This window comes from Propithecus coquereli, unplaced genomic scaffold (genome assembly GCF_000956105.1).
Source record: "Propithecus coquereli isolate 6110/MARCELLA unplaced genomic scaffold, Pcoq_1.0 Scaffold42, whole genome shotgun sequence".
In the NCBI taxonomy this organism is placed as follows: Eukaryota; Metazoa; Chordata; class Mammalia; order Primates; family Indriidae; genus Propithecus; species Propithecus coquereli.
The window spans coordinates 3,697,392-3,719,091 of NW_012149952.1; the positions used below are offsets into that span (position 1 = coordinate 3,697,392).

Genomic DNA, 21,700 nt, shown 5'->3' on the forward strand with positions numbered 1-21,700 from the left:
AGGAGGATCGCTTGAGGCCAGAAGTTCAAGACCAGCCTGAGGAAGAGTGAGACCCCGTCTCTACAAAAAAACTTAAAAATTAGCCAGATGTGATGGTGCCACCTGTAGTCCCTGCTACTTGGGGGGGTCAAAAGGTGCAGCCACTGCGGAAACAGTCTGGCAGTTCCTTCAAAAGTTAAACCCTTCGGCCGTAAAAAGGAAAGCAGCTCTGCTACATGCTACAGTGGGGGATGAACCTTAAAACATGATGCTAGTGAAAGAAGCCAGGCACAAAAGGCCACATATTCTTTTATTCCACTTATGTGAAATGTCCAGAATAGACAAATCCACAGGGACAGAAAGCAGGTTAGTAGCTGCCAGGGGCACGGGGACAGGAAGGAATGGGAAGTGACTGCTTAATGGGTACAGGGTTTCCTTCTCATGCCATGAAAATGTCCCGGAACTAGATAGAGGTGAGGGTTGCACGACCTTGTGAATGTACTAAATGCCACTGAAGTGTTCGTTTTACAAAGGTTAATTTCATGTTATGTGAATTTCACCCCAATTCAAAAACATATGAAATGTTGGCAAGGAGTAGAAGCAATTGGAACTCTAATTTGCTGCTGGTGGGAATGTAAAATGGCGCAACCAATTTGGAAAACAGTTTGGCAGTTTCTTTAAAACTAAACGTACACCTGCCCTATGGCCAGCAATCTCACTCTTGAGTATGTACCCATAAATTAACATCCGTGTTCAAACAGAGACCTACATGGAAACGGTTTTTGGGTTTTTGTTGTTGTTTTGAGACAGGGTCTCCCTCTGTTGCCTGGGCTAGAGTGCAGTGCCATCACCATAGCTCACTGCAACCTCAAACTCCTGGGCTCAAGCGATCCTCCTGCCTCAGCCTCCTAAGCAGCTGGGTGTGTGCCACCATGCCTGGCTAATTTTTAAAATTTTTGTAGAGATGGGGTCTCGCCATGTTGTCCAGGCTGGTCTCCAACTCCTGGGCTCAAGCAATCCTCCTGCCTCAGCCTCACAAAGAGCTGGGATTATAGGTCAGGCCATGCATGCAAATGTTTATAGCAACTTTACTCATAATAGCTCCAAACTGGAAATGGCCCAGTTTGTAGCTATTGTGAGTAGCAGGTACGTGGATGCCCAAATGTGCATCCGTCCAACGTAACACTACCCAGCAATAAAAGGAATGAACTACTGATACGTGCACCAACCTGGATGCCAAAGCAACGGAAGAAGGAAACGTACCAGAAGAGCGCTTGCCCCTGGGAGGGTGAGGGCAGGGATCGAGCAGGAAGGCGCAGGAGGGAACTTTCTGTTCTGCATATTGACAGGGCTTCGAATTGCACAGATGTATGCACTTCTCAAAACTCAACCAGTCAGTGTACGCATAAAATTTGTGCCTTTCACGATACGGAAATTTCACCTAAAAAAAAAAGGAATGAAACTGTGAATAAATATTGAACTTTGATTAATGATACACACACTGAAGGAGCTGGGGGGGTACGCTCTGATGTCTGGAACTTACTTTGAAATGCATCGAGGCGTGCGATGGAGGAGTGGATGGAGGGATGGACGCATGGCCAACTGCACGATAAGGCACACACACTAAGACGTTAGCGCCTGTGGAACCTGGGCAGTGGATCAGGCAGGCACCCCAGGGCCTGGACTGTTGGTCCCGGTGCCCAGGTGATCTTTGGCAGTGGGAGGGTCTCCACACGGCTCCTGGCCTCACTCTCCAGCTGATGCCTCCCTCAGCCTCTGTATTTTCCTCCGGCCGTGATGCTTCTTGGGGCTTCATACGCTTCCTGAGTGACATCGTCCACCACTGCGGTTTTAATGACCAACTGCATGGAGGGGCCTCCTGCAGCTTCCAGCCCAGAGCTCCAGGAGAACGGCTGCACCCAGCCCTTCCCAGAACACCCCCCACCCCATGCACCCATCTCAGCAAGGGAGCTGCCCCCTGCCGGCAGCCTCAGACACCCTCTGTGTCCCTTGCCACACCTAACCCGGTTACCAAGTCCTATCTCCTCGTACCCCGAGCCTCTAAGCCATCTGCTCGCAGCCCCCGCCACGGCCTGGGCTTCAGTCACCTGTCATCCCACCAGGCTCTCTGGCTCCTCATCTCCTATTACCTGGCCAGAAGGAAGGTTCTGGACTCCAAGCATGATGACCTTCAAGCTCTTCCCTCCCCAGATCTCTAATGCAGCCTCTGAGGACGTGCCAGCCTCCCCAAGTCCAGGCGATGTCTTCCTTCCCCTCATGGGCCTCGCCCAGCCAGCCAGTCACCTCGACTGTACCCCAGTGCTGGCTGGAGTCGTGCAAGCCCCAAGCACTGCAGTGAAACGGTGGCAGTGCCCTCCCAGCTCGGCCCCAGGACAGTGGATCTTTGATGAAGTCTAAGAACCGATCGTGAGATTTCTCTCCCCCCCTCGCCAGCGTTCGAGGCAGGGAAGGGCTCACAATCCAGTCCTGGCCAATGAGAGCTGAAGAAACGTCTGCTGAAGGGATTCTGGGAAGTATCTCCTTGCTCGTAAAAAGATACAGGAGAACCATTCCCTTCCTGCTTCTGCGCCTGGTGAGGGAAGCAGGTCAAGGTGGGAGATGCTCTCACCATCTTGCAGTCACGAGGGCTGCTGCCGCATGCCAGGACGGGCAGAATGCAAAGACGACCTGAGCCCGGGCGACTCTACCCAACTCTACCAGCCCAGCGACTGCCCCACGACATTCTTCCGTGCGACGATGGCTTCCTGCCTGTTTGAGCCAGTTGCACTGGATTTCTGTATTACAGGTGAAATCATCCTTACTCAATGTAGGTGAGTTGGAAGAAATTCAAAGACAGAACTCTAAATTTTTGACATAAACCTAGAATTTACCTGCTTAGACCAGCAACCAGCGCATGGCAATGAGATGCCTTCTCTGAGGAACACGTGGGGATGCCAGTTAATAGGGAAAATGTCCCTGCAAAGCTCCGTGTCCTAATCCTCCTGAATTCCCTGATCTCGTGACTATGTAATTTACATGGCAAAGGGGACTCTGAAGACACAACTAGCCTGCATTGCCCAGGTGGCCCAACCTAATCACACAGACCCTCAGACGTGAACCTTTCCAGTCGTGGCCACAGAGAGGACTGACATCGTTGGCTCTGAAGACGGAAGAAGAGGCCGTGAGCCAAGGCATGCCGGTGGCCTCTGGAAGCTGGAAGACACAAGGGAAGGGATTCTCCCTGTTCCAAGAAGAAATGTGGTCTCGGCCACAGCTTGGTATCAGCCCAGTAAGACCCGTGTCACAGTTTCGATCCCCAGAACCGCGGATGAGAAATTTATGTTGTTTAAGCCATTGAGTTTGATAATGTGTACAGCAGCCATGGAAAACGAACACAGGCCACTTAAACAGAGGCCAAAATCCATCCCGGGGAGACGTGCCCACCCGCACGCCCCCACCCGACACCGCTTCCTCAGGCAAGACCCGGTAAGACCTTCCCGTCAGTGGAAGCCAGCTGCAGTGTCCTGTTTGTGTTCACCGCTGGCCTTTCTTCGTGAGCTCCTGGGGGGCCTGTACGGGTCACCCTTGGATCCTGAATGCTGAGACTGGCCCCAGTGGCAGCTCAGGGACCGCGGGGTGCAGTGGCTGGCAGATGATCTGCAGCCCATCACTGAGGAAAGTGTAGGCTGTCTGGACACACAAACTTCCCCACCGTGTCCTCTCGCCAATCGCTGAGAGAACAAGTCCAGACTTTACCCGGCTGTCCCCACCCTCCTCCTTGTTAATTCCCAGGCAAGGCACGGTCTGGGCCACTAGGAGAGACCAGACTCACAGGTTTTTTAAAATAACTGCATCCTTTAATGGCAGTAATACAATTATTGGATTAAGAGACCACAGGAGAAAAGGCAGGTGACATTTCTGGAAGACAGGTATGGAGTACAAAAAGAGGGGTGGAATAGAGTCATGCGACGATCATTGTAAAAATACAGTACGTTATATACATATTTGCACCATCAACTTTCAACTCTGAAATAGTATTTACACTTTTGTTACAATCCTGGTTAGAGAACAATTTTTCTTTAAAAGCTCGGCCTGATGGCAAATGAAAATCTCGGGTGAATTCATAGTCCCATGAGGTTCTTAGGCTGCATATTCCAAGAGGAGGGTTCCAGCTTCTACTTCATCCACAGATTTCGGTTTTAAAAAATATTTCATTTTTCTTTTACAAAAGAAAGTTCTCAAAAGGAGAAAAAAAAAAAAAAAAAAACACTGCCACACTGTGTATTCTTACTTACTGTACAAACACCGAGGCTGCAGCCTCTGCGGCAAGGCCAACACTGGTGGCTGCAGACAAATCTCGTTAATGATTGCTTAAAAAACAAACAAAAAAGACAAAAAGACAAACCAACCACCCTGATCACGGCACTGAGCCCGGGCTGTCTGGCCCTGCGGGCCCTGCCTCACCTGCCCTGCCTCTGGGCCCCAAACTCATGAGTTTTTCACTTTTTTCTCTTTTTGGGGTGGGGGTGGGGATGGTACAGGAGCCTTGTTCACCTCCCACCGAAAGGAGGTGGGAGGGGGAGTCCTTTAGCTGGTGACCAGGTGTCCTCGTTGTCAGCAAGGAAGAGACCCGGGCCTTCAGCCAGCGGCAGGATCGGGAGAGACGGCAGGAGATGGACACACAAGTAAACAGACTTCCTGGGGCCGTGAGAGTGACCCAGAGGCAGGACCTGCAGGCTGTGCCCAGTCTCCCTAGGCCACGCCCACGGGGTGCGCCTCCTCTGGGCTCTGTGGATGAGGCTGGACCTCAGCCGGGGTGGGAGAGCTGGGGTGGGGGTGGGGAGAAGCCGGTGCAGACGGCTCCACTGTCTCGGCTCAGCCGGATGAGGGGAGGACACAGCCCTCGGTCCCTCCTTCCCCCAGTGGGGTCCTGGTCCCTCTCCTGGAAAGGGCCAAGCGCGCCCCTCTCCTGCCCTGGCCACAGGCGCCCAGCCTCCCCTCAGGCTCCCTTTCTGGAACTGTCCACAAACCCAACACTGTGACACGCCTCTGAACGCCTGTACCCGTCGGCTTGGGAGAGGAAACCAAACACACCAATACCTCGTGCCCCACGGGTAGCGCAGCCTGACGGGGCGCAGAAAAGCGGGAAGAGAAGAAACACTTGGCTAAAGAGCTGCGCCAGGGCTCCCTGCGTTGGGGCCTGGCAGAGCGGCCACGCCTCGGATCCTTGAGCTGTCTCCAGGGGCCGGGGCCGGCAGTGCGGGCACACTGGGCGCTGTGGCTTCCGAGGACAGGCAGACCCCGGCATGGGGGCGGAGAACGTGGCCCCGACAGGGCGGGCTGGGTAATACTGACAGCGCGTGCTCCGGGGGCTGCCCCTGGGCGCGGCTCTCCCGGAGCCACCACCTGGCACTGGCCCCCGCTGCCCCCAGGTCCGTCTGACCCGGAGTCTGCGCAGGATGGAGGGTGTTGGCTTTCGGGGGGACTCTGGATGGAGAGTGGCAGCGAGGGCCGCGTGTGCCAATCCACTAGACCAGAGCGGGTGAGGCCAGGGAGCTCCCGTGGCGCTGCCCGGGGCTCTTCTTTCTTTGACTCGTTTTCGCTTCCAGCATCTCCTGAAGTGGGTTGTCACAGCCTGTGCTGAAGAGACAGGCCGGTGCACCCTAGGGCTCTAGAAATACATGCCTGGGCCTGCTTCCACTCGGGCCCTGCTGCGCCCTGGATCCCACGCCCCTCTGCGCCCAGTGGCACAGGGTGAGCGACGTTCAGTGCCTTCTCAGACGCCTGCTGTTCCCTTTGTCCTGGGGGAGGGGCCAAGCGTTGCCCAGAAAACTCACAGGCCCCCGGCCTCGGGTGGGGGCGGCCTGGCAGCGCCCACTGGGCTGAGGCCCGAGCACTGGCAACTGTTCACGGCACAAGCTGGTTTTCTCGGTGGGAGCCTGGGCGCCCACTGCACTGACCAGAACTAAGATGGTTCTATACAATTTATAAGTCTCAAAGAAAGTACTACTCAAAAAAAAAAAAAAAAAAGGAAGAAAGAAAAGAAAGGAAGGAAAAGAAAAAAGAAAGACAAAGAAAAGGGGAATGAAGAAATAAGGAAAGAACACCCAGACCCCCCTGCGCCCCCCAGGTTCCCACTCCGGCTGCTGCCCTTAACCGTCACCGGGGCGGGGGGTGGCGGGAGCGCTGGCTCTGGCTAAACACTACTGGCAAAAGGGCGAGGCAGTGGGGTCGAAGCCTTTAAAAACATCTTTCAGGGACCCTGCGTCCTGCTCGCCCTCGCGGGCCGGGCTGTTGCCAGCAAATGGGCTTCCCGTGCCCGTCTTGGGCGCCTGCTTCACGGTCCCAAAGAGGGTGGTGGGCACCGGCAAGTTGTGCACCCCGGGCTGGGGCGGGGTGCCCTCCGGCTGGGGGGTGACCGTGGTGGCAGCGGAGGCTGCCGCAGCCTTGGGCCGGGGCCTGTTGTAACTGTTGTATCTGTCTGTGGCGGCGGCCGCGCCGTCTGCACCGGCCTTCGCGGTCTCCGGCTGTTCCAGGGCAGACTTGCGGACGAAAGGGGGCTCCTTGGCCTTGGAGGCTGAGCTCTTGCCGTTGCCCTCGGGGCACTTGGGCTGGGCGCCCGCATCGGCAGCCGGCTCCGCGGCTTTGCCACCTGTGTTGGGAGTCCTCGGGTCGTACAGGCTGATGCCGCTCAGCACACTGCTCTGCCCGCTCCCGCTTGCCTGGCCCAGCCCGCCAGCTGCCAGCACGCGAGGGTCGTAGGGAGCCGTGGCTGGCGGGGACGACTCCCTGCTGGGGCTGCCGGCTGGAGAGGGCACTTCCGTGGGGCCGGGCTTGGCTGCCCGGGAGGAGGCCGAGGAGTCTGCTGGTTTCTGCAGCCGAGGGTCGGTGGGGGGTTTCCGTACCCGGGGGTCACTGGGCTTGTCACTTGAGCCGGGGGCCACAGAGGGGCCTGTGGCATTGACAGTCTTGAGGATGCGAGAGAGGAGTTCAAAGTCGGGGAGGCTGGAGCCGGACGTACCGGGGTCTGTGGAAGCACCCAGGCGCGGCCGGGTGTTGGGGGGCCCTGTGGTGGCGGAACGGTGCAGCCTGGGGTCCAGGGCAGGCATGGACTGTAGGGCGGCGGGCACTGGTGGTGCCGCATCCTGCTTGGGGATGGGCAGGGGGATCAGGTCCTCGGGGTTCCAGAGCACGGTGCGGGCAAAGCTCGGCTTGCTCAGGGTCACGTCCTTCTTGATGTGGCTGAACTGCTGCAGCTGTGACCTCGGGTCCCGCAGCGGGTACCCAGGGAGGGGGTCCAGGGGAATGTTCACGGCCTTCTCCCGCAGGGCCCGCTCTCCCTCCTCCTCTTCTGTGGGGGACGGCCCAGACCCCTTGCAGCTGCCAGGGCCTGCGGGGCTGGAATGGAGGCTGCCTTCAGGCTTGGCAGTGGGCAGGGCGCGAGCCAGCCGAGGGTCCGAGGGCCCCGAGTCCCCTGGGCCCGGCCCGCCAGAAGCCTCGGCGTGGCGGGAGAGTCTGGGGTCCCGGCTGAGGCGAGGGTCAGCCAGCCGGCCTCCTGTGGGGTGTCCCTTCTGGAGGCGGGGGTCCCCCAGCCCACTGCTGCTCAGCTCCCCAACTGAAGCCTGGGGTCTGCTAGACGTCTGCTGCCTCAGGGTCTTAAGGATGGAGGTGACACTGCTCCCACCCTCGTCCTCGTCACTGGAGTACCAGTTTCCGGTGTCACCTGAGAAAGAACAGAGAAACAGGGAGGGGGTGAGTGGCCACCACATTCACCATCTGCCTTCTCTGCCCCCAAAGCAGCCCACTGGGTGACAGTCTCCTCTGCTCTTACCTCTGCGAGCCTCCTCTCCCGGGACCCCTCCCCGCAGCGGGCTGCTGAGGGGAGTGGGGCTCCGCAGGCCAGGGGCTGATGTTTACGGAGCTTTCCTGCTGTACTGGCACTGTGCTAAGTGGTTTGTCTTATTTAAATAACTCACATCCACCCAGGAAGTAGTGTTACTATCATGGCCATTTGACAGATGAGAAAACAGCGGCACAGGGCCCTCACACTGGGGGCAGGGCCAGGACTGTGCCAGCACTCCTGGCCTCAGGCGCTGCCTACCCCTCCCCTCCAGCTGGTTCAGCCCCAACATGGCAAATCCGGCTCCAGGCACCTCTTTCTGGAGGTTTCGGCAGCAGCCACTGCTGATTCGGCTCTCACTGGGCTTAGAGCTCACACACTTGCCTCTAGGGCGCTCACGACGCCCCCTGTCCCAGGGAAGGGCAGATGCTGATGAACTGCGTCACCGGCTGGTAGGAAGCGAAGCCAGGGGAAGATGAGAACCTGGCCCGAGCACAACCTTCCAGGCAGGGGAGATGCGAACCACCAGCTCAGGGGCCGCTCCTGCTGTCCCCACTGGCTCCTGGGCTCCTGTCAGGGCCACCCGTGGCCTCTGACTTCAGGATCTAGACACCACTTGTCCATTTTACCCTGGGGTGGACGCCACCAGCTCAACCACACAGCGCTGAGACCTGGTGGCTGTCTGTGACTATAGTTATTACTGGTTTATTTCAACAACCAGCTCTTGTCTACTGGCCCCCAGGAGCGTGGTCTAGGGATGGGGGCTGTGAGGTCTCCCTAAAGCCTCCTCAGGAAGGACGTGGGCAGTCAACCCTGTCGGCCGCTGTCTCTCCAGGGCCCAGCCCCCCGTCCTTCTCCATGGGTCCAGGTTCTCTCCCAAACCCCGAGACACAGAGGGCAGCCCTGACTTCCAGTTTCCTCAGGGATATGCAGCAGCCCCAGCCTGGCTTCACTGTCCTGGACAGGGGTCCTCCCTGGCCACAGGCTCCTTCCCAAGAGGAAACCCGACCTAGGCATTCCCCACCTCTCCCCTGCACAGCGGCCCAGGGGGCCTGCACCCCTGCCCCTGGGAGGACACATGCCTTCCTCATTCTCCCGGTCCTGCTTGCTGCTCTCAGCCAGCCTCCTCGCTCTCTCCTCCTCCTCCTGCTGCTTCTGCTGGATCCTCAGGTACAGGGCCCTCTGGGCCGAGGGCAGGAAGTCAGGGACACCGGCGCCCGGCTTCGGCCGGCCTGGGGGCCCTCCCTCAGAGAAGCTGTCGGGCTCCAGAGGGTGCTCGGGGAAGAGGTGCTCCCCAGGCTCCCCCGGCAGCTCTTCGTAGTGCCCGTAGTCCTCTGTGGCAGGGAAGAACCGAGGGTTCACGTCGGGAAGGGCCTCCAGGTGCCAACTCCAACCCCCCCTTCCCTTCGCTGCAAAATCCAACCCCTGATGGTGACGGCGAGACGTAGGGCCGTCCGCCTGCCCTCCCCAGGTCTGGGGCCGCGGACAGCCCGACCGAGGGAACAGGGCAGCTCGCCAGGGACTCCCACCTATGATGCCACCGTGAAGAATGAGGGTCATAGAGAGGGTTTCATGACACGGGCAAATGCTCATGAGGTGGAAACAGGATGGAACATTGTATGTATGTTGTAAAACTCTCAGAAAAGGCTTTGGAAAGACAGACAGAAACAGTCCCTCTGGAAAGGAGACTCTGCAGAGATGGGCTGGTGATCTTTCACTTTTTACTCACATACTTCGCATTTAATTATTTGTTATGAGCATGAGTTTCGTGGTTTCTTTGTAATAATCAATAAAGAAAAACAGCGTTCCTCATAGTGAGCCCACAGTGTGAGCTCAACCATGTCAAACAACAAAAGCCAGGAAGAGAAAAGAACGAAATACACCAAAATGCTGCTCCGGCCGCGTGTCACCCAGAGGCCGGTGGGTGGAGCCCTCTCCTCCTCCACAAGGTCCTGAACTCCGCAAGTGTCTCTAAACAGCTGCTGCGTCAGGGGGTACCTCGGGAAGCAGGGGCGGAGGGGGTGCAGGGCGGCCCCTGGCACCAGCCACCTCAGCCCAGGCCCAGCCAGCACTGGAGCCAAGAGCTGCGAGAGCAGCACAGGCTCCTGTGGGGGGCGCAGCAGGCACGGTGACGAGGGCAGACTTAGCATCCGCCCCTGGACATGCTGTGTGGCGTGAACGACGTGAGCGTGGGACAGAGCAAGGAACCAAGGCGGGGAATGTCTAGAGCCGGGGCTGCCCCACAGCAGCGCTCTGCAGTGATGGAAATGCTCTAGATCTGCACGGGCCATGGGCCGCCACTACTTCCTGGGGCTGTGGAGCATCTGAAATGTGGTGAGTGCGACTGAGAAAGGGAATCTGTAATTTAATTTACGTTAAGTTTATAGAATTAAAAATCATTAATTTTGCAAATGTTTCACATGCAAAAAATACATAAAGCAAAAAGTCGCCTTCTGCTAGCACCTGTGAACTCCATCGTGTGAACCTGACGGGCCAGCCTGCACTACGCCACACCCCTGCCCGGACCTGGGGACACCCAGTGACCAAGGCAGTCAAGGTTCCTCCTTCACAGAACAGTCTGTGAATATACTAAAAACCACTAAGCAGGACAGGCGCAGTGGCTCACGCCTGCAATCCCAGCACTTTGGGAGGCTGAGATGGGAGGATCGCTTGAGGCCAGGAGTTCGAGACCAGCCTGGCCAACATAGCAAGACCTCGTCTCTACAAAAATAAAACACCACTAACTGTATGCTTTTAAAGGAGAGATTGTATGGCATGGGAATTAAGAGGGACACACCTACTGTTAACAGCCTGACTGACTTTGGTTCCCCCCACCTGTCCCTGTAGAGCTTTCTCCATACACGTGTTAAAGGCCGAGGCCACGGGAACCCCAGCACCCTCTCTCGGAAGCCTGCTTTGCTCACTCGAGAATTCGGACGCATCTTTCTGAAGCCCCGGCTCTGGCCCAAACACCTGCTCTCACAGCTGCACACACCATCTAAACGCCCAAGATCTTCATGTTCCTATCTCCAGCCCAGGCGTCTCCCTGGCGCCCCTCCAACCACCCCCTCAAAAGGGGCATCTCATGCTTAACGTGGCTGAAGCGAAGTGCTGCCACCCGCCCCGGCCAGGCTCTCCGCAGGCCCTGCTGCGTCAGGAACAGTGCGAGCACCCCCGAGGGACCCTGCACCACACCAACCCCATCCCCGATGCCGCTTTTGCCTGCCTTGCAGAGCACACACGGGGCACACTGGCCCCATGGGGCCACACCTAAACCTCAAAGCCTTGCCCTGCTACTCCTGGCGCCCTCAGGACTGCCACCCTGCTCACCTCTGCCCAGGTCAACTCCATGGCAGCCCCAAAGCATTCCCATTCTACCCTGGCCCCAGCATCTGTGGCCCCTGTACACCCCAACATTCTCCACAGCCACGAGGCCACCCCTTGCCGACCAACAGCCCCGTGCGCTGGGACCCCTCCCCTTGTCCTGCGTAGACCTGGGGCACACGGCTACCCGCCACCCCCAATCACATCTCAAGTCAAGTGTCACTTCTCACAGAGGTTTTTGTGACTGTCCCCACAGAGGCACTGAGCCTGCCCCACCCCGATCCCCTCCTGACAAGTTTGCCATCTGCCTCCCTCCGCCGCAACGCAGCTGAGACAGGGAGTGTGGTGGCCTCGAGCGCTGACCCCAGCCAGGGGAGCACATCTCTCTGCTGGTCGCACAAGGCACTGCTGCAGGGGGGCACCTAACCCCCTGCCATCTAGGACAGCACCAACACACAAGGAAAAGAAGGAAAACGGCCAGTCACGTGGACACAACAAGCACAGTCACAGGGTCAACCCTGGCGGCTCCAAGCGGAGAACTGTCCGGAAGGAGGCGACTTTGGCCAGAACACCTGACTGACTCCTGACGGCCTATCAGCCTCTCAGCCGCACACCACTCCACCCCACTCCACCCTCGTCCCTCTAACTTCCCGTGCTCCTGACTCTAGGCATGTCAACATTTTTAAAGATTAAATAAGTTATACTGATAATAAACATATATTCTTTTCTGCCTCAACAGGATAATGAATCCCATGTCACTGAAAACATTCAACCATTAAATGGGACAGAGATGGGAGTTGAATTCATGCTTTTGAAGAGATTCGGACCAAGGAAGGAAACTCGCATCTCCCCACCTCTACGCCACTGTGCAAAGCCCCCGCCCCAGCAGCCTCGCCTGGAGCCCCACGTACCTGCTTCCCCCAGGAGTCCTGGCTCCATCTCCATGCCCTCCTGCTGCTGGTAGAAGTTTTCATAGAAGTTCTGGGCTGGTGGGATGGGGGGCATCATTCCAGAGTGTGGGGAGTCTCCAGGACCATAGGGCATCATTGGGGGGCCACCAGGTCCCATGGGCGGGCCAGGGTTCATGCCAGGGCCCATCTGCATGTCGGGGTGCATGTCGGGGTGCATGTCGGGGTGCATGTCCGGGTGCATGTCAGGATGCATGTCGGGGTGCATCGGGCCGCCCATTGGCCCTGGGGGTCCCATGTTGGGCCCAGGACCCATTGGCCCTGGGGGTCCACCGGGTCCAGGGAACCTAGAGGAGGAGGAAATGGTGTCTGTGAGGGAAGCTGTAGGAAGAGGGCGGTGGCCACCCCCAAGGAGCCATGGAGGGCACCACAGACGAAAGCACCAAGGGGAGGGCTGCAAGCCCAGGGTCATGGGCTGCATAGCAGGACTCCAACAGCTTCAGAGAGAGGCAGACGCTGCCCCAGCCGACAGGTGGACAGCCCCCACTGGCCTCAGCTGGGGGCCTAGGACACTCACCTCACTCCCAGCTTCTCAGCCAGCTGCCCTGTGGGCCGTACCACGATCTCAAACAAGGAGGGGATCTTCTTGTTGTACATGTCCTGCTGCTGCTGCAGCTGCTGCGGAGACAGGGGCTCGTGCACCGGCATGGGCATCTGCGGGGGCCCAGGGGGTGGAGGTGGGGGTGGAGGCGGGGGTGGGGGACCACCCTGCATGGGCCTGCCGTTTGGAGAGGTCGGGGCCTGGGGGCCAGGGGGCCGAGGAGGGGTGGGCAGGAGCCCCACGCCAGGGGGCGGTTTGGGCAGAGGGTTGATGCCCTGCTTCTTCAGCTCCTCGACCTCCTTCTCGTCCTCAGCGCCCGCTTCTGCGTCATCAGCCAACATCTGCGGGTGAGAAAGAGAAGAAAAGGGAGTCACCGTCTGAAGCGTGGACAAGAATCAGGCTGGAATGGGCCTCTCCAGTGTTGAGAGCTGAAGTTCATGAGGAAAAATCTAATACACAAGGACCATGAGGCTCCTCCAGCAAAGGCCCAAGACCAAGATTCCTCTGTCACGAAACTCATCACCAGATACCGCTCTGCTCCACTCTCCGGGACCGGCTGGCGGGGCAGCCAGTCCTGTTCCATGGCTCAGAGTACACCACCTTAACCATTTTGAAGTGAGCAGTTCAGTGGCACCGAACTCATTCCCAATGCCTGCGACCACCACCTCTACCTAGTTCATTTTCATCATCCCCAAAGGAGACCCCCCGCACACACTGAGCAGCTGTTGCCCACCCCGCCCCCAGCCCCGGCCACCCCCGATCTGCTTTCTGTCTCCCTGATCTGTCTCTCCTGGACTGCTCACGTGAATGGGACTGCACGCGACGGGGCCTCTGTGATCGGCTGCTTTCAGTTAGCAAGGTTCACCCACGTTACGGCATCTACCAGTACTGCGTTCCCTTTCATGACAAACACTCCAGTGTCCTGTTTGGATTTTAAGGGTCTCTCATTTCACCTGCAATGAAATCCAAATCTTGAACGTGACCCTCAGGGTCTGAGAGCAGGGCTGGTGTCTGGGGGGACTGACAGCTCCCCAGCCACTTCGCTGCCTTCCCTGCCCCACCTACCCAGCCTCGTCTCAGTTCGAGATGGCCGAGCTCTGCCCTGCAGGGCTACAGCCCGGACCACGCCTCTCCCCAGGCTTTTATATTTCCCTCTCTTCCTGCGTGGCTCCTTGTCACCCAATTGTTGGGGTCTCTTATTAAATGTCAACCAGAGTGACTGTCCTGGTCTGCAGTATTCACGAGCTCCCATCCAGGCACTGCCCCCGCCTTGTCACATCACGCCTCCAGGTGCTTCCTCGTTTATCCCCAGCTCGCCCGTCCCTGTCAACTCCATGAGGGCAGGACCGTTTCTTCCTGCTCAATGCCCAGGGCCCTGCACAGGACCTGATACCGGGGAGATGCCCAGTGAACCGGACCAGAACGTCTCACCAGTTCAGGTCCTGTGCAGAAAGAGTTCACACAGCAGGCCTGGCTGCTCTCCTTGGAAGGCCTGCTGGCAAGGTGGCCCTCAGCCGGCACCTGGGAACCTGGACTTTGGGAGGGTTCCCGGCATTCCCTCACCAGGAAAAAAGGCTTGCTGGGCCTAAACTGTCTGTGCAAACAAGACGGTTTCTGCCGAGTGCCTGCTTTCCTTCGGGGAGTCTGGAATTGGGTACGGGCCAGGCAGAGGCTGTCTAGGGACCACCCCAGTGAAAACCCCAGGTGCCAACTGGGTCTCCGATGAGCTTCCCAGGCAGACAGCAGCATTCTGCTCGTGTTGTCATGACTCGAGGAATGAAGTGCATCCTCCACCAAGAGAGGACTCGGAGAGCTCGGGCCTGGTTCCCTCTGACTTCCCCACGTGCATCTTTCTCCCTCAGCTGAGTTTGCTTTGTGTCCTTTCACTGTAGTGAAATCTTGGCCATGTGTCCCCCAGCAACCTGGGCACAGATCCCTTAGAAGATCCTAACATGGGATCAGGATAAACTCGTCCTGCTCCTCCACCCAGGGGCGGCAGGAGTGGCAAGGGCAGGACCCCCTGGCAGGGGCCGGGTAGTTCGCGGCTTTCCTCTCTCCTCACCATCAGCAGCCGTGTCTGGACTCGATGACTCTCGGGTCCGAGAGGAATGTGGGCTCGTGGAGGTGGGGATGGGAGTCCCTCGTGCTGCCACTGCAGGCAGGCCTGCGTGTGGACCGGCAGTGCAGGGGGCCGCTGGAGGCGAATCCGCGTTCTGCCCAACGTGAGCCGCTGTGCGGGGAGCCCAGTGCCCTGTGCCTTCTGTCGGCACGGCTGTCAGGACACGCCTAGGCTACGTCACTGCCCACGTCTACTCACGTCTGTCACGTCCCGGGCCCTCTCACTGCCTCGGTCTGTGTGTAGCTGCGCCCACGCCGTGTCCGCCACCCGCGTCCCCTCACTCTTCAGTCCCGACTTCCACATATCCGGGCGCCAGTGCGGCGTCTCCTCCTCACGGAGCCTCCTGAACATCTGCCCGGCGAGCAGGGCCCTGGCACAGAACCTCTGGGCTCCTGCACATTTACTTCACGGCCTGGTCCCCTGAGCCATCGGCACAGGCCCAGGTGCCGTCCTGTCTCTCCACCTTCTCTGCCGCCCGGCACTAACTAGGCGCTGGTCACATTTGTTGGAGGAACAAAAAGGCAAGGAAAACAAAGCCAACTCATCTCCCTCTGCAGTCCTTGCACTCCAGAGAACAACTCGTCACCATCGAGACAGCGGAGGCTGGGGCCGGTGCATGGCGGGGAAAAGAGTTCAGGCTTTGATTGGCTGAATCTGCCACCCCACCCTGGATGCAGCTCTCGGGAGGGTCGCCTGCATACCACCTCCCTCAGCCCTGTCCCACCCACGGTCTGGCTCCTACCCTGGCTCTGGGCTGTGGCTCCCACACTCGTCTCTCAGACCAGACCTGCAAGCGCCACCTCCACCTGGTCGCACCCTGTGCCTCTCTCTCGTGCCTGCTCTTCCTCCCGGGGCTCCGTGGATGACGAACTTTCCACCTCCCCAGCTCCGACCAGGATCTGTCTGGGATGTTGTCCTGACTCCTCCCCACACCTGTACACAGGCCTGAAGCAGCCACCTGGCTCTCCGGACCTCCTCATGCCCGCCCACCCTCCATCCTGGGCCCTGAAGTCACCCTCTGCACACCAGCAGAGCAACCTTCACTGTCACGAAGATGGCCACACCCCTGCACTGCTAAGTCCTTTCGATGCAGCCTCGATGTCTTCAAGTACAGGGCAAAACTTACCAAGGCTACACCACATTAAACAGGAGCAAACTTGACCACAGCTTTCTCTCTGCCCTCGCTCCCACCTCGCCCCTCCACGGCCTGGCCTCTGCGTGTGCTTCACCCCCCCTCGCCCCTGTCGCCTTCCAAGCTCCCACCCATAATGCCGGTGCCTCTTTGCAACGCAGCCTCCCTGCTGGCACCCGCTCCTGCTCCCAGTCTTTTCCAACTGCAGCTCTCCCAGAGGACTCCCCACTCCTCTAAGACGAGCTTTAGCCCTTTGGGGCCACAGAACACGCAGCACTTCCCCGCACCACTCGGCACGCGTGAACACCTGCCAACGCCCCCTTCTCCATCAGACTGCCGGCTCCGCGGAGACTGCTATTCCGCACAAGCCTCCTGAAGCTCAGCACACAGCAGGCGCTTAAGTACACCCTAATTAACTGAGTTAGCTGAGGCCCTCAGCACAGCACAACCCTCCTCCCTCGCTCCCCCAAGGAGGCTTGCCTGTGCCCTGCACCCGACGCCACTGCCTCCCCGTTTCAGGACTTGGCCACCGCGCGGTCTGCCTCAGCCTTGCACGGACCCCAAGGAGCGCCCTGAAGAGGATCCAGCTCAAGACACAGCCAGTCTTACGTAAAATACGTAAGAGAAATTAAAAGGGCTGAACACAGACTGCCTCCCAGTGCAGAGCCACGGAGGGGCGGCACTTCTACCCCAGGTCACTCCACAGCCGCACCCTGGCCTCTCCACCAGCAAGGACCTGCTGGTGCCAAAACCTCCCTCCCTTACAGGACTGATTCTCGGTGATCCAAGGGGTTTCCAAATTACCTTTTCCATACAAAAAGGATGGTCACATGTCAACAGATGCAAAGGCAAGTGGGCTAAGCTTCATCAAACCAAGTAAATAAGCTCAAGGCAGTTGGTTATAAAGTCCAAGTTTTTGCCCCAAGTGGAAACAATCCAGATGCCCTTCAACTGGCCAGTGGATAAATGACTGTGGATAATCCATACAGCGGAGTCCCACCAGCAACAAATGGTAATTAACTACTGACCACAACAACACAGGTGAATCTCACACACATTATGCCCAGTGCAAGAAGTCAGACTCAAGACAGACACACACAAACACCCCTTAAAGGCTGTTTACCATAAGATTCCATTTATACAATATTCTTTTCTTTTTGAGACAGAGTCTCACTCTGTTGCCCAGGCTAGAGTGCTGTGGCATCAGCCTAGCTCACAGCAACCTCAAACTCCTGGGCTCAAGTGATCCTCCTGCCTCAGCCTCCCGAGTAGTTGGAACTACAGGCATGCGCCACCATGCCCGGCCAATTTTTTCTATATATATATTTTTTTAGTTGTCCAGATCATTTCTTTCTATTTTTTTTGATAGAGACGGGGTCTCGCTCTTGCTCAGGCTGGTCTTGAACTCCTGAGCTCAAATGATCCACCCACCTCGGCCTCCCAGAGTGCTAGGATTATAGGCGTGAGCCACTACGCCTGGCCTATACAATATTCTTAAAAAGGCAAAACCACAAGGACAGAAAACACATCAGCGCTGCCAAGGGCTGGACATGGGGAGGTGTTTACTATCAAGGGCACAGAGGAGTTTTTGGGGTGATGGGACGGATTTCCTGTATGTAGATGGTGGGGTAGTAATATGACCACCATGTATTTGTCAAAGCCCACAGGAATGCAAATTAACATAGAGGATTTTAATGGATACAAAGTGTACCTCAAGAAACCTGACCACAAAAAAACTCTGTGTAACGAAGTATTGAAGGGTATAGAACCATGATGGATGCACCTTACTCTCAAGTGGGTCAGGGAAAAAGCCACATACACGCACGCATACAAACTAAAACAAGAGCAGTGATAACGTGAACAGGGCAAAGTATTACTAACAGATGAATCTGGGTGGAGGGACTTCGTGTCCTTCCTGTCACCTGCTCCCATGTAAGTGTCATCACCAACCCCAAATGCAGGCAACTTTCCAAACCTAGACTGGAGAGATGCAAACTGACATTTCTAAACAGATGGACATGTCACCAAGAAGTAGGAAAATGAGACTAAAGAAAAGCGGGGTGGAAAAGATAAAAGAGCACAGACACTTCAAGAGAGGGTGGCCGGGGCCTAGTCCTCACTGGCACCACAGCCTGGCCCCAAGGGCTGCCCAGAAGGAGCTCCAGGCCCCCAGCCCTGGTGGACCAAGCTGTGCCTTTCCAGGCAAGAAGGTGATGGTGGACCCCATGCTTTCGTCAGGGTTATTCTAAGCCCTTCCAAGACAGTTGCTGTAAGTTTCACTTTCTAACCATCCCAACTGGACTCGTATGATTTTTCTAACCTAAGAAGGGGAATGACATTAATGGTTTTAAAATGTCAGTGGCCAGACACTGAAAAGTGCCACTTTGGTTTTTAACTAGGGCATCTAGAGCTATGCTGTCCCATATGGTGGCCACTGGCCACGTGTGGCCAGTAAGTACTTGCAATGTGGCTGGTCCAAACTGAGATGGACTCTAAGTAGGAAATTAACACCAGATTCCAAAGACAGTACACACGCAAAAAAATATAAATATGATGTTAAGAGTTGCTTAAGGCCAGGTGTGGTGGCTTATGCTTGTGATCCTAGTGCTCTGGGAGGCCAAGGCGGGAGGATCGCTTGAGCTCAGGAGATGGAGACCAGCCTGAGCAAGAGCAAGACCCCGTCTTTACTAAAAATGGAAAAAATTAGCCAGGGGTAGTGGCACATGTCTATAGTCCCGGCTACACTGGAGGCTGAGGCAGGAGGATCGCTTGAGCCCAGGAGTTAGAAGTTGCCGTGAGCTGGGCTGATGCTACGGCACTCTAGTCTGGGCAACAGAGCGAGACTCTGTCTCAGGAAAAGGAAAAAGAAGAGCTGCGTAAAGCCCCTCAGATACATGTAGACTGTATGTATTTGCATTGGAGAGGTCTGTGTGCACACTCCCAGTCAGAAACCTACCAGCCTATATGTTCCGTAAACATCAAGTTTTGCTTTCAGAAAACATTTCTCTATATGGCATTTATTTTTAACAGGCTCAAGTATCACAATTCATAGAAACCAACAGATACCAAATATAATCCCAACCACACTTTAAAAAAAAAAAAAATACAAAATGTCTCGGCCAGCTACCATGGCTCACAACTGCGATCCCAGTGTTTTGGGAGGCCAAGGTGGGAGTTCAAGACCCTATCTCCACAAAAAATACAAAAATTAGCTGGGTATAGTGGCATACATCTAGCTACTTAGGAGGCTGAGGCAGGATCACGTAAGCCCAAGAAAGTGAGGTTACAGTGAGCTACGATCACGCCACTTCACCCTAGCCTGGGCGATAGAGCAAGATCCTGTCTCTAAAACAAAAAATTTTTAAATAAAAAACTCAATTTTCCCATTATTTGTTACTTACTAAAAGGATTTTGGTTAAATAAGATTATTAAAATTAATTTAATCTGTTTCTTTTTACTTTTTTTTTTTAATGTGGCCACTGAAAGATTTTAATGAACTAGGTGGCTCTGTGGCATTCCTGTGGGACAGCACTGGCACAGAGTGCAAACTCTGGACCTCCAGCAGGGGGCAGTCCTCAGTCAGATATTGTTTAGTACTTCCAGTAAGAAATGAGGCCACCGTTCCTTCTGCCACTTACACTGGAAAAACCCTAGAATAGGCTCCGCAAAGGGACTGGCAAAGATGAGCACTTTTCTCATGGTGCCTTACCAATGAGGAGTGGACAGTCTTTCTTTGGCTCGCACAGGGCCCCGGCTGAACTCCTACAAGGGGCCCCTGCCACTGCGTAACATGACCGTCTCCTTAGTGGTTGAGCTAATTTACATTCCCACCAACAGTGTACAAAGGGTTCCCCTTTGTCCACATACTCACCGGAGACGCCCCCCAAATTTTCCATCTACTTTTTCTGCTGAATAATATATTCCCTAGGAGTTTCAAAGAAACATTTGATATTTCCACCAAAATAGTATTCTCGACTCTTTTGTATATTGTGGGCTCTCTCTGAACGATGGCTGAGGAATCAAAAGATGTGTCTAGACACACCAGGCAACATTCCTTTCATGTAGCTGTGCCCCAGGGAAAACAGTGCAGCCTGTCTCAGCCCAAGGTAAGATACATGTGTGACCACCTCAGCTCCCTGCAGAAAAGAACACAGTCCCTGTTTGCTCCTTAAAATTGGGCCCTGACAAGGTGGCTCACACCTGTAATCCCAACATTTTGGCACTTTGGGAGGCCGAGGTGGGAGGATCACTTGAGCCCAGGAGTTGGAGGCTGTAGTGAGCTATGATCAAGTCACTGTACTCCAGCCTGGGCCACAGAGCTGGACCCTGTTTCTTTCAAAAAAAAAAAAAAAAAAAAAAGGCTCAGCTCCAGATCAATGGGACTGGGAACTGACTGCAGAGGCCAGAGAAGCAGGCTGCCGTGCCAGGCAATGAAAGCACACCTCCCGGTTCCCACTAGCCAGGGCCCCCACGTGACCTCCCAGACATTACCTTATCCAAGAGCTCTCTCGTCTCTTCAGTCAGAGGATCGTGGGAGAACATACAGTCGTCGCCATTGATGCAGTTACCAGTTGTGTGGTACAACTTACATGGAAAATCACGTTCATGACAAATTAAGGCAGATGCTTCATCTCATGGAACCACCCAAAGGCAGAATCCAACCCTCTTTGTTTGGAGCTGAGGAAACTGAATCCCAGAGAGATGAGGTGACTTGCTCAGGGCTGCACAGCGGGTTCGCAGCAGACCCAAGGAAAGACCCCAGTTCTCGAGCCTCCTGCTCTAGAACATTTCCTGCCCCACCATGCTGGCCTTGGGGCTGTGTCCTCTGATCCTCAACCAGAAAGGGAAAGTTAAATGACTTGCCCAATGGTACAAAACCATTTGGAAAATCTCAGAAAGGCAATGGGATGGGCCAGTCTTGAGAATAATGTAAGAGAGAACGTGTGGCATGTGTATCTCAGTTTACTCATCTGCAGAATGGGAATAACATACCCAACACAGGGTGGGTATCAGGGCAAAATGAGATGGAGACGCACAGGGAGAGCAAAGCCCAATGAGTCAGCTGTCTCTACTCTGAAGGGGAAGAGAAGTTCTGCGCCCTCATTCAGATCACATGCAAGCACCAAAGGATATCGTGCATATAGGGGCAGTTCTCAGCTCTGGCACAAAATCCAGTGATGTAAAACTTGCACAGTTCTCGCTTCTTTGGGAGTTCGATGTCATGGCTAAAATTACAGTGGTCTCCCTGGAAGAGAAGCAATGAAACAGTAAGGTGGTGCCGCTGTGGGCTCACAAATGCTGCTTCCCAACTGTGGAGCTTCTGATACAGCACGTGCCCCCTCCCAGAAACCACTGCCGCTCCTTTCTCTCAGGCCCTTCTTCCCCCTCCCCCGATACCCATGCCTCCTTCCCCTCATCCCTGCTTCTTTCTAACTCTCTCCTCCCCTTTCTTCCTCTTCTTGTCCCTCTCTCATTTACTCACCATTTTTTACTGTTTCTTGTATGACAACCAGGCAGGGCTAGTCACCTATCCATAACCAGGCCCACGTCTCTTTCATAACAGAACCCCAATTTTGTTTAGGAAACAATGTGCCCAGTTAAAAATACTCCATTTCGCAGCCACCCTTGCAGATCCACCCAAAAAGATGTAGGCAGAAGTCCCCAGGTAGGACACTTCCTGAATTAAAAAAAAAATCCTGGCCGGGCGCGGTGGCTCACGCCTGTAATCCTAGCACTCTGGGAGGCCGAGATGGGCGGATCGTTTGAGCTCAGAGTATGAGACCAGTCTGAGCAAGAG

At 55.9% G+C, this 21,700-nt stretch overlaps 1 protein-coding gene across 1 annotated transcript in view; it reads right to left on the reverse strand.

Moving 5' to 3' along the window:
- Positions 1-6,091: 6,091 nt before the first annotated feature.
- Positions 6,092-21,700, reverse strand: part of ZC3H4 (zinc finger CCCH-type containing 4) — a 38,038-nt gene continuing 22,429 nt past the window's right edge. Inside the window, exons 10-15 of the mRNA XM_012653208.1 lie at positions 21,037-21,148; positions 20,395-20,504; positions 12,629-12,993; positions 12,055-12,398; positions 8,902-9,153; positions 6,092-7,702 (exon numbers count right to left, since the gene is read on the reverse strand). Of these exons, the coding sequence (XP_012508662.1) occupies positions 6,183-7,702; positions 8,902-9,153; positions 12,055-12,398; positions 12,629-12,993; positions 20,395-20,504; positions 21,037-21,148 (2,703 nt within the window). The 3' untranslated portion in view covers positions 6,092-6,182. The remainder of the gene's footprint in view (positions 7,703-8,901; positions 9,154-12,054; positions 12,399-12,628; positions 12,994-20,394; positions 20,505-21,036; positions 21,149-21,700) is intronic.